The 14,754-nt window shown below is 40.9% G+C and overlaps 1 protein-coding gene across 1 annotated transcript in view; it reads right to left on the reverse strand.

The window, feature by feature from the left end:
- Positions 1-8,998: 8,998 nt before the first annotated feature.
- LOC309560944 (ras-like protein family member 11A-like) overlaps positions 8,999-14,754 on the reverse strand; it is a 113,672-nt gene continuing 107,916 nt past the window's right edge. Inside the window, exon 4 of the mRNA XM_082264642.1 lies at positions 8,999-10,067. Within this exon, the coding sequence (XP_082120768.1) occupies positions 9,600-10,067 (468 nt within the window). The 3' untranslated portion in view covers positions 8,999-9,599. The remainder of the gene's footprint in view (positions 10,068-14,754) is intronic.

The following is a 14,754-nucleotide window of genomic DNA, read 5'->3' on the forward strand; positions in this document are numbered from 1 at the left end:
CTGAAAGTCTTTGCTTTTCAGCTGTACAGCTGTTCATCTGTTCATCTGTTAATGAATAATGTCACAGCATTTGTTCCCCAAAGGAACTACAACAATAGTGTGACTATTGTAGAGAAACATAATAATATGCGGTGTGCTTGTTTTTTATCCACACATCACTGCAAATTTTAGATAATCAGGTACTTTTACAGACTCAAATGAGAATCACATCAAAAAGGAAACAATTAATTTTTGGTTGATGGCCCAATTTTCTATGGAGACAAGAAAAGTAACAATGGTGACTGCATAATATAATGTATAGTACACAGAGATTTGTAGTATAGGAATACATACTGTATATAGAAATGCTTGTCAATGGGCAATATTAAGCTTTTACATCAATTTTGCATCAACATTTTTTTTAAAGTGTAGCACCCTACAAATAGGTGCTAGGCCTTGGGCCTTGGCTGCTTAACAGCAGGGCTGTGATTTATCTAGCCAGGGTGTCAGGGCTTCCAGATGTGCCTGCTGAGGGGAGAAGTATCCCCACTGGCTCCTGTGAGAGGGTTCTCATAGGGCAGTGTGGGAAGCCCAATCAGGGGACACATCCCAGCTTATAACTACCCCAGAAGGCAGATTATGCTGCAAGGGATTCTGGGAGTGGGTATAAGTTGGGGGGAAGGTGGATGTCTCGGGGTGTCGCCTGAGAATCCACAGAGTGCTGAGTTGAGCTGAGGGGGATCAGGTGTGCTGAGAGCCTGCGGAGGGAGAGGTCCAGTCCCAGGAAAGCCTACACAGGTCGTGAGTACTGTGGATTGCCCCTGGGGGGTCTGCCTGGTGTCAGAGGGGACCACTCTGGAAGAGGTTAGGGGATCCAAGGTCAGCTAGCGGTAAAGGGGGTACCTAGGTTGAGGACCCTGAAGTGTAAAGGGGGTACATAGTCAGTGGACCCTGAAGAGTTCAAGGAGCAAAGGGGGCACCTGCAGTCTGGGCCCTGAATTGTATTGCGTGTGTCAGTTACAGTGTTAGCTATTAGGAGTTCTACAAAATATTACCTCAAGTTGTGCCAGGCGGGGAAAAGTATTCAAGGACTTACACAGTGAAGCAGTGTCAGGAGTTCTACCATTCTCAGTCTTGGATCTACTGGATTATAGGTCGGGGATTCAACACTTCCTCTGTTTTACAGAGTGTTCTCAGAGTCAGTGAGCATTGGCTGGCACTGGCTAGCGTCAAGGAAGCGCCAACGGGCATTTTTCCAGGATCAAAGTCCCAATTGTAGTTAGTTCAAGCCGAAAGGAGTATTCTACTCATTCCCTTCTCCCATCCCCTTATTTCAATAAAAACCACAAACAAAGATGCCGGAGTTGTCACTGTTTCAATTGTCACACCTGGGGACTCAGCTCACATGGGCTGGAGAGGATTTCGGTACTAATGGCAGACCCACATCAGGCCACAGGCCTGGAAACCTTGCTACAAAAGTTTTAAATATTTTTTTTTTTTTTATAAAACCAGCAGGAAAAGAAAGATACAGTGTTGTACATAGGACAAGGTATGGTATCCAGATGAGAACTTCAGCCAAAATGTTACTCCTAAAATTGTTTCCACCCCCTGCCTAACATCTATGCTGACTAACCTATGCAAGAAAGATATGTTTACTTACCTATTTTCAGGCCACACCAGTTGAGTCACGTGATCCCCCCTGTGTCAGTCAACACTGGTACAGGAGAGAGATGAGAGGGCTGGTAAAGCCTGGCAGCATGACATCATGCAGCCATGTTGGCTGACACAGGAAAGGGGAATCATGTGACTGGAAAGGCTTGTGCTGAAAAAGGGTACGTTTATTCATCTTTGTTACACAGGTAACTTAGCATAGGTGTTAGGAGGGGGGGAGGGGACATTTTGAGGCCTCATGCACACAGGACATTTAAAAAATGCCAGCGCTGCTGCCAAGAAAATAAGCAGATGTAAACACATGCTTTTAGCTGCGTTTTTGACTAGTGTTTATGTGCTTTTTTAGTGTTTTTACAGTAAAACACTCCCTATAATGTAAAAATGTTGAAAAATGACAAAAGCGGCTAAACACGGCTAAAAGCTTGTTACAGCGTTTAGCCGCGTTTTTTTGGAGTAGTTTCGCATTTTTACAGCCTCTGCTCCTGAACGCACAGGCTGCCAATTTTTTCCACTGCCCCTAAACACTTATGCCTCCAAACGCCTCTTAAAGTTTATGTGTGCATTGACACATAGGCTAACATGGAGGGGCATTTAGAGGCAGTAAAAAAAACATCAGATACCCCTAACAACAGCTGAAAAACATCCCGTGTGCATGAGCCCTAAAGGTTAGTTAGGGTTTGCCTAGAATTCCACTTTAAAGGAGAAGTTTGGGATATTAGGAAAACAAATATAAAAACTCACCAATGTGGCTGCAACATCAGTCCAATGCTGCAGCTTTTACCCTCCAGCTCTAAGACCAAGAACTGAGTAATCACATGACCGCAGATCACTCAGTTCTTGGTCTTCACTGAGCAGAAAGTGGTGACTATCAGTCACCAGCTCTCTGTTCTGTCCCTCCAGCACTCACTGGGCACCAGATTTTAGAGGGGGTGGGAGCGGCTGGATCAGTCTCTCATCGGCGCGGTGAGAGGTTGATCGCTGCCAGTCAAGCATCTGGATGGATGCCAACATTATTGTCGGGATTCCTGCAAAGCCTCGACCAGGTCTGTGACGTCAGCAAACAGTAGACTATATAGAAAAACAAATAAATTAATTGGTCGTAGCTGCTATACCATCATGTTCATCTCTACTTATCCTAAGTTGACAATCAAATCATACGATACAGCGCTACTGAAACCTGATCATAATAATCCAACAATAATAAAGTGCTTAAATAAATAAGGTGCTATTCTATACTATTATTAATTATGGCGTATGGGTAGTGAATGGTATATTCACACACCACTCTCTACACCATAAAGGTGATTACCATGTGCTAATAATGCAGACAAATAATACAGTGCTTGAGTACATAAAGTGCTATTATGGTGCAATTTTAACATCTAGTGTCAGAGGCTCTTCAAAAATCAGAGTCTCTTCAATGTCCCATAAGTGCTCAAGTGATTACTGGATTTATTAACAGTGCTTGTAATCCCCTTTGGGACATTGAAGAGACTCTGATTTTGTTGGATGCACTATAGGGACTGTTATATGCTTATATTTTATAAGTGATGTGTCATTATGAATTGTTAACACTAGATGTTAAAATTGCACCATAATAGCACTTTATGTACTCAAGCACTGTACCATTTGTCTGCATTATTAGCGATAAAGAGGAGAGTCCTGGACAGCCAAGGAACTCGTGGACATCGCTGGAGCCAGATGGGGCTCAGAAAAATACTAGGGGGTGCTGGAGGACGGCTGCTGCACACAGAAAGTTCAGTATCTTAATGCATAGTAAAAATTCATTAAGTAAAAAAAAATGCATTAAGTAAAAAAAAACATTCTGACTTTACAACCACTTTAGGTTCAGGCAGCATTGGACCGCGTACTGCTGAAAAGAAATGTAAAGGCTCTCATTGCTTAGCTATACAAAAAGATGGCAATCACCCCAATTTTTAACTAGCCTTTACTGTGGGGTGGACATGGAAAGGCAATGCCCATCACAAAGAAACAAAAATTTCCCAGCACACTTACCAGCTAGCCGACAAGCAAGCCAAATTGACCCTAACAATTCATGTTAAAAACAGGGGGTTCCGTTTCAAACATTTGCAAATATATATGGAAGCCGCACAAAGAAGAGCAACGCAGATGTCAAGCAAACAAAAATTTCCCAGTACACTTACACAAATGCGTGCAACAAAACCCTCTGTTTTTAGCAATAATTATTTACGAGGGTCAATTTGGTTTGTTTGCAGGCTAGCTGGTAAGTGTGCTGGGAAATTTGCTTATGATGTGCGTTGCCCTTCTATGTGCACCTTACTGCAAAGGCTAGTTAATAATTGGGGTGGTTGCCATCTTTTTGTATAGCTTGTTTGCTGATTTGGGGTAGGGACACCTTGGAGGTCTTCAGCTGCTATTGTGCTATTGCTGGGTGTCCAATTTGTCCCTGTGCCTTTAAGGAGGAGTGCGCTTCCTGCAGTCAAGCCTGTCCTTCATTTATTCACTGATATATATGTTCCAACTTGGAGGCTCTCAAAACTATAGAGTTAGGACTGCAGTATACAGAGGAGCTGTGGCGTGGGCACTGTAGCTTCCACATAAACCATTGCTGAGCTCCTTCTAAAAATACCAGTTGCCAGGTTGCTATGCTGAGGTCAGAGAACCTGAATTTCAGATAGGGAATGGTTAAGTGTTTGGGTGAACATTTGCATTTCTGGATTAGTCCTTATTCACTCCACATTTGCTGGTAAGGTTTCCTGTACATATGGAGAGCTTGAAGAATACCAATGAGTGTTGAGGCATTAGACGCAGTGGGTTTGTAGAAAATCTGTAGTGAATGTCTGGTAGATCCTTAGATAAGATAAATATTATTTCCAACAGAACAATATCATTTGATGATAACAAGGTTCACCAGCCTCAAGGTATGGAAAAAAAATATATTAAATCCTATAGGAAGTGAGTGATGGGAGTTTATAGTTATTGCAAACACAACACAGTAGATAAATGGTGAGCCAAAGGTAGGAATGGGGCAAACCATCACCGAGTGTGATCATTCATCCATTCATACATAGGTCTCTGAATAATCAGAGGATTTCCAACATACTGTGTAAAAAAATCTCCTCAGTCCAGATATCCTAATCAAAGCTCAGATTGGTAACAGATTGTGCAGCAAACGAGAATATTTAAAGACAATCATAAAGGGTTTTGCATTGTATAAAATGACAAGTACAAACATCATATAAAATAGATTTTTGTTTTATTACAAAGTAAGCAGCCATTTCCAATTGCATTTGCAAATATAAAAATAGCTACATCACACTTACTGCTACAATAATTCAATATAGTAATTCTACAAACACTCACCAATTCCTGATCTATATTCATCCCTACAGTACTTGCTTACCTGGAATCCAGCATGATCTTATGTTATTTATTGGCTCATTTTAACCTCTGCCAGGAGGCTTTTCTGTGCATCCACTACTTATAAAGTAAATTACCAGCATTCATAAAATGTATGTAAATCTGTGCAACACATGAATTGCTACCATTATTTATATACAGTGAAGACAGATGTTTGTGCACAAAGATAAAAGGATAAATAACACACTACATGCTCTAAGGACATGTTAAGTGAATTAATCTGGCACACTTTCCAGGATTTTAGTGTAGATTCCACCGTTCAACTCAAGATGCACCTTATATCCTTGGGGTAACACTGTGATAAACTCCATGTGTTACTAACAGAATTCTGACCTATGTGTTCTGTGGGATCAGACAACATATTTAATATAGTGCTTCATTCTCAGTGGCTCATGGCAATTAACTTGTAACAGTTTCAAAAAATGTTAATATAAAATGTAGTTTTTATAAAAGTTTCAAGGATTTGAAAAAAGATTAATTGGTTATTAGATTACTTTGAAAAGGAAACTACAATTCCTGATCTTCTGAATTTACTACAAACCCAAATCCCAAAAAGTTGGGACACTGTACAAATTGTGAGTAAATAAGGAATGGACTAATTTACAAATCTCATAAACGTATATTTTATTTACAATATAATATAGATAACATATCAAATGTTGAAAGTGAGACATTTTGAAATGTCATGCCAAATATTGGCTCATTTTGGATTTCATGAGAGCTACACATTCCAAAAAAGTTGGGACAGGTAGCAATAAGAGGTCGGAAAAGTTGAATGTACATATAAGGAACAGCTGGAGGACCAATTTGCAACTTATTAGGTCAATTGGCAACATGATTGAAGTGGCAGTGTCTCTCAGAAGTCAAGATGGGCAGAGAATCACCAATTCCCCCAATGCTGCGGCGAAAAATAGTGGAGCAATATCAGAAAGAGTTTCTCAGAGAAAAATTGCAAAGAGTTTGAAGTTATCATCTACAGTGCATAATATCATCCAAAGATTCAGAGAATCTGGAACAATCTCTGTGAGTAAGGGTCAAGGCCGGAAAACCATACTGGATGCTCGTGATCTTCGGGCCTTTAGACGGCACTGCATCACATACAGGAATGCTACTGTAATGGAAATCAAGACATGGGCTCAGGAATACTTCCAGAAAACATTGTCGGTGAATACAATCCACCGTGCCATTCACCGTTGCCGGCTAAAACATATCTAAACATGATCCAGAAGCGCAGACGTTTTCTCTGGGCCAAGGCTCATTTAAAATGGACTGTGGCAAAGTGGAAAACTGTTCTGTGGTCAGACGAATCAAAATTTGAAGTTCTTTTTGGAAAACTGGGACGCCATGTCATCCGGACTAAAGAGGACAAGGACAACCCAAGTTGTTATCAGCGCTCAATTCAGAAGCCTGCATCTCTGATGGTATGGGGTTGCATGAGTGCGTGTGGCATGGGCAGCTTACACATCTGGAAAGGCACCATCAATGCTGAAGGGTATATCCAAGTTCTAGAACAACATATGCTCCCATCCAGACGTCGTCTCTTTCAGGGAAGACCTTGCATTTTCCAACATGACAATACCAGACCACATACTGCATCAATTACAACATCACGGCTGCGTAGAAGAAGGATCCGGGTACTGAAATGGCCAGCCTGAGGTCCAGATCTTTCACCCATAGAAAACATTTGGCGCATCATAAAGAGGAAGATGTGAAAAAGAAGACCTAAGACAGTTGAGCAACTAGAAACCTGTATTAGACAAGAATGGGACAACATTCCTATTCCTAAACTTGAGCAACTTGTCTCCTCAGTCCCCAGACGTTTGCAGACTGTTATACAAAGAAGAGGGAATGCCACACAGTGGTAAACATGGCCTTGTCCCAACTTTTTTGAGATGTGTTGATGCCATGAAATTTAAAATCAACTTATTTTTCCCTTAAAATGATACATTTACTCAGTTTAAATATTTGATATGTCATCTATGTTGTATTCTGAATAAAATATTGAAATTTGAAACTTACACATCATTGCATTCTGTTTTTATTCACACTTTGTACAGTGTCCCAAATTTTTTGGAATCGGGTTTGTAGTTGCCTGGCTTCAATACTTTCTAAATCACTGTCCTGGATTCTTGTTCCAGGTCAACCGTTCAAGGTATGGAAGCAAAAGTCTCAGCATGTAGCCAGGCAAGTAGACGTTTTAGGAGAGGTTTGCCATGGAAATATCTAAATGATAGGTTTCCTTTAACTCCTTCCAAACTGAGATTTACAATATTATAGTAATGAAATCAGAAATATTCTGGTCAGATGGCTTTATTTTTTTTATTTATAACTTGTTTAAACTTTCACCGTTCACAGTAACAGACTGGTCACTGCACGGTTAAAGTGGTTTGGAATGTGCTCACTTTTAAGCATTTAAATATTGGTACGTAGGTACACAGCAGGGGCTGACTGGTAACTTTCGGCCCAGGAGGCAAGTACAAACCAGAGGCCCATGGTGCAGCAACTCAGCCCCCCTCCTACTTTCCCTCTGCCTGGCCTTCTCCTGACCCCCATTCCAGGCTGAAGCTCTGCTCCAGGTACTCTCCACTCACCGGCCGAATCCAGGTTCCTGACCTGGCCAGCGGGAAGCAGTTTGGGGGAGCTGGGACATCTCGGTCGGGGCTTCCTGGAGGAGGAAAGTCTCCAGTGGGGAATGGAACCAGCTTCTGCTCAGACACTATTTACACCATCAATGCGGGGGGGGGGGGGGGGCTGCGCTCTGTCCTTGTCTTCATCCCACACTCAATAGGTCAGCAGTGGGGACTTTTTAGTTCTTTTTACCAGGAATACTTTAAGCATGTCTGTGGCAGAAGCAGGGCAGCCTTTTTACAGGGCATCAGAGTGGCCAGGGGGGCAGTTGCCCCCCTGCCCCAGTCCTCCCCTGGTACACAGGGATATAAAAATCAATCCAAGTTATCTATGTAAACCAAAAAGCAAACCTAAAAGGGGTGTTTAGTTTAATCAGGCAAACCACACCTGTTTGACTCCCCTGTAGTGTAACAACAGCACATTTGTGCTAATTTCTTTTTTTTTTTTTTTTTTTTACATTGCTATCACTGATTGTTCTGTTTGTACTGCAATAAAAGCTTTCAACAATAGATGGTGCTGCAGGCAGAATCTGAAATCATCTTACAGTCAGATATATGAAGAAAGGGTAGGGGGTAGAACATTAAAGTCGAGCTTCCAGGCTGGAAGAAAAACGTCCCCCCCACAGTGCAAGAGTTATATGATTTTGTTATTTCTAGGAATTAGCAAAATAAGCTGTACCACTTACCCTGTACCCTGTTCTAGCAGGCTATAGCTCTGTCCTCTGCTTTCCTGAGGCTAACTACAATACACAGCAACTGTATGTGGAGGGGACAAGCATGTGACCATGGCTGTGAGCAGCTTATTGACTAGGTTGTACAGGTAAGGGGCATTTTACCTTGCAGCGCAAGGGGGAGGGGGCACTACAAGGGTATTTTTTTGCAGCCCAGAGTTCAGCTTAAAGGAAAATTTGCAAACAGATGATTTCTTTATAAACTGAAAATCCCATTAAACATTGCTACTAAAATAATACATTTTAAAGGCTTTTAAAATATGTTAATTAGCGTTCCCAGAACAGCAATAAGATCGAATGTGACCTCAGCACAGTTGTATAGGAAAAAGTTGCACTGTGTCAAATCTACAATGTCATAGAACAAAAAAATATATTACTGGCAACTGATTTAATTTTTTACCTTTGTAAATCCATGCATTACTCTCTATTTCATAAATGGTCCTGCTGTTTTAGTAAAGCCTTATTGAAATTGTGAATAGTTATGCATCCACAGTCTTAAACATTTTTTTGATAGTTTTTAAAAAAGGTCAAATAATAAAAGCATTGAATAACAGAGGCCAGACCAACATAGCAGCCTATGAACCACCCACATTCATTAGACAGTATTTGGTCAAAGCCATTGAAAGATCTTATACTTGGAGATACTGACATACTAAAGTTCTTATCCTGAGTGTGGATATGCATGTAAACAACCCGACACGCTTGCTATTACTCATCATTCTGCCAGTGAAATTAGAATATCAGCCACATCCTTGTTGGTAGAACCTCCTTTAAAATTTTGATAGCTCCATTGAGTTTGACAAGGTTTTTTGTCTTCTAGACAGTGAAGATCCAGCCATGACAAAAGTCAGAAGAAGTTGCAAACAGGCATTATTGCCATTAGATACCTGTATATATGCAATTTGGCCAAATTGGTACCAGCACAATTTGGGCCAATAAACATTTAAAGAATAACCAAATGTTTTAAATGTAGGCAAATAAAATATAAAGACTATATAAAATACCCTTCTCAAAAGCTTCTAATGAAAGCATCCATGTTCTCAGGCACTGTGCATCTAGTCACTACACTGAAACAAATTTGTGATCCATGTCCATGAATGGATGCTGCAATAGGTGGCCTCTGAGATAAGTATTTTCCTTTGTGACAGCCTCTTTTAGATCCAAACCACTCTTGCAAAACCAGAAGAGGTCAAAGGGTGGTAGTGGACTTCACTTTGGAAGACAACACCTGTTTAAAACGTCTTTTCAGGTCTTGCATGTTAGGAGACCTGGGGCGCACAAGATGAAGTCCTCTTCTCTTTTCCCCATTGCAGCTGAAGATCATCTTTCCAACCTCCTGACACAGCTGGTAGAAAGCTCCATATACCCCTTCATAGTTTTCTCTAGCAGATACTTCAGCATATGTTCCAGACAGTTCATTAGCAAGCTGAAGACCTTCATCAGATTCTACTTGTCGGGCTCTTAAAAGATCGGCTTTATTTCCTACCAGAAGAAGTGGAATTTTGGTGTTTGGGTGGATTTTCCTTAAGTGCTGGTACAAAGGCCTAATCATACGGTAGCTATTATAGTCTGTGATTGAAAAGACAAACACAAAGCCATCCGCCCAATAAATGGATCGATTAATTTGTTCCTGGCAGGAAATGTTGTCTGTTTCTTCCTGCAATAAAAAAGAGAGAACAAGATATAAGTTTAGCCAATCCTTGTTGAAAGTATTAGCAAGTTGTATCAACTGTAATTTTTTTTTTTCACGTTGTGACCTGAAGAGGGATGTTCCATATGTAAGGCAAGGTAACAATCTCACATGAGGAGGAACCATCCTAAAGATTCTTAACAGCTACAGACTTAACAAGAACATTTAGGGTCCTTTCACAAGGGCTTTCAACCCTGCTGACTCAGTTTTGCTCAGTGGGGATCGTCCTGCTGATCCCCACTGAGCAGGCGGATGACAGGTCCGTCTCCACACACTGTGCAGAGACGGACTTGTCAGAGCCCTCTCCTCTATGGAAGATCGCATAAAAATGGACCGCCTGATTCATCCGATTCCGATCCTCCAGACGGATGGAAAATAGGGTTACCATCCGTCTAAATTTCACAGACAGGATCGGATAGCAGCGGGTGTCAGCAGACATGTCACCGCTGACACCTGCTGCCCCATAGGGGTGCATGGAGTGTCTGATCAGGTACGCCCGAAAAACTGACAGTGAAATGGGCCTCATGTTTTTTGTTTTGTTTTTTTAAGGCCACGTTCACATCTTGGCATTGCTATTACAGGCATTTTTATGGGCGTTTTTTCAGGCGTTTTTATGGGCGTTTTACAGGCGTTTTTTGTGCAGGCGTTTTTAGATTGACTAGAGACCAATGGAAAACGCCTGTAATCTGCCCAAAAAGAAGCTCATGTACTTTTTTGAGCGTTGGGCGTTTTGCTAACGGTGTCAAAACGCTCAGATGTGAACAGGGGCCATTGAAATGAATAGGATTTGTCTTGTTGGGCGTTTTGAGAGCTGATCCTAGAGCAGAAAAAAGCCCCCAAAATGCCTACATGTGAACGTAGCCTTAGGGTGATACCATTAAACAGTAACTTTCAAAACATCCATGTGATAGTCCAGAAACTCTCATACCATATTGCCTATGTGTGGCAAATTTGTAGAGCGATTAAACTTTCAATTCCATCTTTTGTTGAAATTGCAGAGCAATTCCCAGGGACTCCCAAGTTATTAAAATTAACTGAAAACTGTGCGAAGTGTATGGTCAGCTTAGGCTTTATTTAACAGCCTGGTCTGGTTGCACACACAAGTGTGGGACCACAAAATGCATTACTATAACAATCCAAACTTTGGCTACTAATTATCACTCCCTTGGGAGTCACTGAGGCAGCTTAAAGAATAGCAAACAATAGGTGTAGCGCTTATACAGATGACATATAGAGTCCGCAAACAGGGGTGAGTACAGAGACCAGTGATCAACATATCTTGACAGTAGTGTTTCATCCAGGGACCACCACCAACAACAGCACCCAAGTGTCAGAGCCTCTTACCAGATAGGACCGACCCTCATTACAAAGGTCAGTCAGATGCACAAACTCATATCTCCAGGAGAGTCCACAAACAGTCCCCCTCAAGGTCCTTGGTCAATAGCCCGATAACAACAGTACTAGACCTCAGATCAAATAAAGAGGGAAAGACTCCTTATGGTGCATTACGTATCACAAGTATTTTATTAAAATAATGTAGCAACTTACAAAAGAATCAGATGAAAACAGCTCTCCATAAGATAAGGCAGCTAGCTTGATAACCAGAAAGATAGCCGCCGCGTCCGCCGTTGGTGTCGGGCGTCACGCGAATAACCAAAGGCAATACTTTTATTTTGGTTTTAGATAGCGCGGAGAGGAATTAGAACCCTTGTCGGTGTTTAATTCTGTCTGTGCCCCCATTAGGGAGATTCCCCCTCTCTCTTTGCCCTGTTTACCATAATTAAGCAAAAAAAAGGATCAGGTGCCCAGGTAATCAATGGTCAAAAAACACAAAAAAGGAGTCAGGACGAATTGCTGCTAATTAACTGCAGGTGATCCCACATCAAAAGTAGATGAAAATATATCATCGCAAGTTTGTACTCCCCTCACCAGGTGGATAATATTATCCTTTCATCTAAAGTGCTAGTGCATCACAGCGCATCATAAATCTTTTTCAACACTCATATCCAAAAACAGTGCAAGACAGAAAATTGTAGCTTTTTTCAAAAAGTGCTAGTGCAACAAAGTCTGTGCAGTCCAATCAAAATGAATAAAAATAAAAATTTAAAAAATACCTAATCATAACTTTAAAAAGTGCTAATGCAAAAATATTAATTCCAAACATATCTGTGAGGTGCAATCAGAACAAATAAAAATATATGTATATAAAAAAATGCCTTATTAATTCATCAGTAAATTCATATTATACATGTGCAATTTCAAAAACCACATAAAAATAAAACAATAATTTTAAAAAGAAACATTTTTTTAAAACAATATTCAATCTTCCTTAAAGTCCAAAGTGAATATTAAAAAGGGCAAAAAAGTGTCTATCACGTAGTACAATTTCTTCTGTGAAAGAAATGTGCAAAACACCCAACATGATCCTTCCGCCGTATCCCCCAAACTGACTCACCAGATGGGGTAGCTGGTCAAATTATAAAACCAGCAAATGCGCATTTTTGTATAAAATTCCCAGCAGGTTGGTTCTTATTCCAAAGAATGATCATTCCCATATTTCCATACAGGCATTCTCGCAGAGATAAGTAAGGGTAGTGATTTAAAAAAAAAGGAGAATCCATATAGTTCAATTCCGTATAAAACTTCACTTGTTTAATAAAACACAAACGTTACACTCCAGTGTCTACCCAACACTGGGGGTTAAAAGCATTCGTCCTTCACGCCTCCAGCCATGTATCAAAGCCGCGAGTGTGAGTCAGACCTGTGCGGTGGTGTTCAGCGTCTTAACCCCGCCCTACTAGTTTCGTCAGTCGACATCCTCGCGGCTTTGATACACGGCCAGAGGCGTGGAGGACGAATGCTGCTTATTTAAACACTCTGACATCTAGAACCTGGGGTTCACTTTTCTACTCATATGTGTACTGTTATCATGCCAGGCTTTTAACCAATGATCAGTACAAGCTTCTGGGTGCTTATGAGTTAGACAAGGGATTTAAAAAGGTTGCAAAAAGGATTTTAAAAGATTGCCAAATTGTTTAAAATCAATTATTTCACTGTAAGGAAAATAATATACAAGTAGCAATGATTTCAAGCAACTGCTTATTTTTGCAGAAATAGCTGACCCAGCAAATTCAACCAAAGAGATTACCATTTGCTATTAAAAGAAGTTTCCATGAACCCGAAAGGTATTTTCAGATTCTGCAGCTAACTCTTGCTATAGTTGGTGTTAAAGTGCATGCATCTACAATCAAAAAGAGCCTGCACAAATTTAATCTATATGGGAGGTGTGCCAGGAAAATCAGCTCACCATTGAACATAAAAGCAAAGACCAGGCATTAAGGCATAATGTACTGCGGACTGATGAATTTTGAATTTAAGCTAGCCTGTTTGACAACAGTAACATTATACAGTGGGGAAAATACTTATTTGATCCCCTGCAGAATTTTTAAGTGTACCCACTTACAAAGAAATAAACGGTCTATCATTTTTAACATAGGTGTATTTTGAATGATAGAGACAGAAGAACAACCGAAAATCCAGAAAAACACATGATACAAATGCTATAATTTAAGTTGCAGTTCAGTGAGAAAATAAGTATTTGATCCCCATAAAAAACATGACATACTACCTGGTGGAGAAACCCTTGTTGGCAAGCACAGGTTTGCTAGCCAACAAGGGTAAGATGTTTCTTGTAGTTTGTGACCAGGTTTGTGCACATCTCAGGAGGGATTTTGGTCCACTTTTCTCTACAGATCTTCTCTAAATCCTTACGGTTTCTTGGCTGTCTCTTGGCAACTCGAAGTTTCAGCTCCCTCCATACATTTTCTATAGGATTAAGGTCTGGAGACTGACTGGGCCACTCCATGAACTTAATGTGCTTCCTCTTAAGCCACTCCTTTTGTTGCCTTGGCGGTATGTTTTGGGTAATTGTCATGCTGGAAGACCCATCCACGACCCATCTTCAGTGTTCTGGCTGAGGGAAGAAGGTTCTCATCCAAGATTTTACAATACATGGCCCCATCCATTGGCCCCTCAATGCTGCAAAGTCGGCCTGTACCTTTAGCAGACAAACAGCCCCAAAGCATCATGTTTCCACCTCTATGTTTGACTATAGTGATGGGGTTCTTAGGGTCAAAATCATAATTTTTCTTCCTCCAAACACAGTGAATTTAGTTAATGCCAAAGAGCTCAATTTTGGTCCCATCTGACCACAACACTTTCTCACAATCCTTCTCTGAATCATTTAGATGTTCACTGGCATGACTGTACATGTGCCTTCTTGAAGAGGGGGACTTGCTGTGTTTGGAGGAAGAAAAATGGTGACTATGACCCTAAGAATGTACCCTAATGTTTTGGGGCTGTTTCTCTATTAAAGGTACAGGCCGACTTTGCTGCATTGAGGGACCAACAGACGGGGCCATGTATTGTAAAATCTTGGATGAGAACCTTCTTCCCTCAGCCAGAACACTGAAGATGGGTCATGGATGGATCTTCCAGCAAGACAATGACTCAAAACATACCGCCAAGGCAACAAAGGAGTGGCTCAAGAAGAAGCACATTAGGGTTATGGAGTGGTCTAGTCAGTCTCCAAACTTTAATCCTATAGAAAATTTATGAAGAGAGCCAAAACTTTGAGTTGCCAATGGACAGCCAA

This window comes from Pelophylax lessonae (assembly GCF_965119305.1).
Source record: "Pelophylax lessonae genome assembly, chromosome: 7".
Classification (NCBI taxonomy): domain Eukaryota; kingdom Metazoa; phylum Chordata; class Amphibia; order Anura; family Ranidae; genus Pelophylax; species Pelophylax lessonae.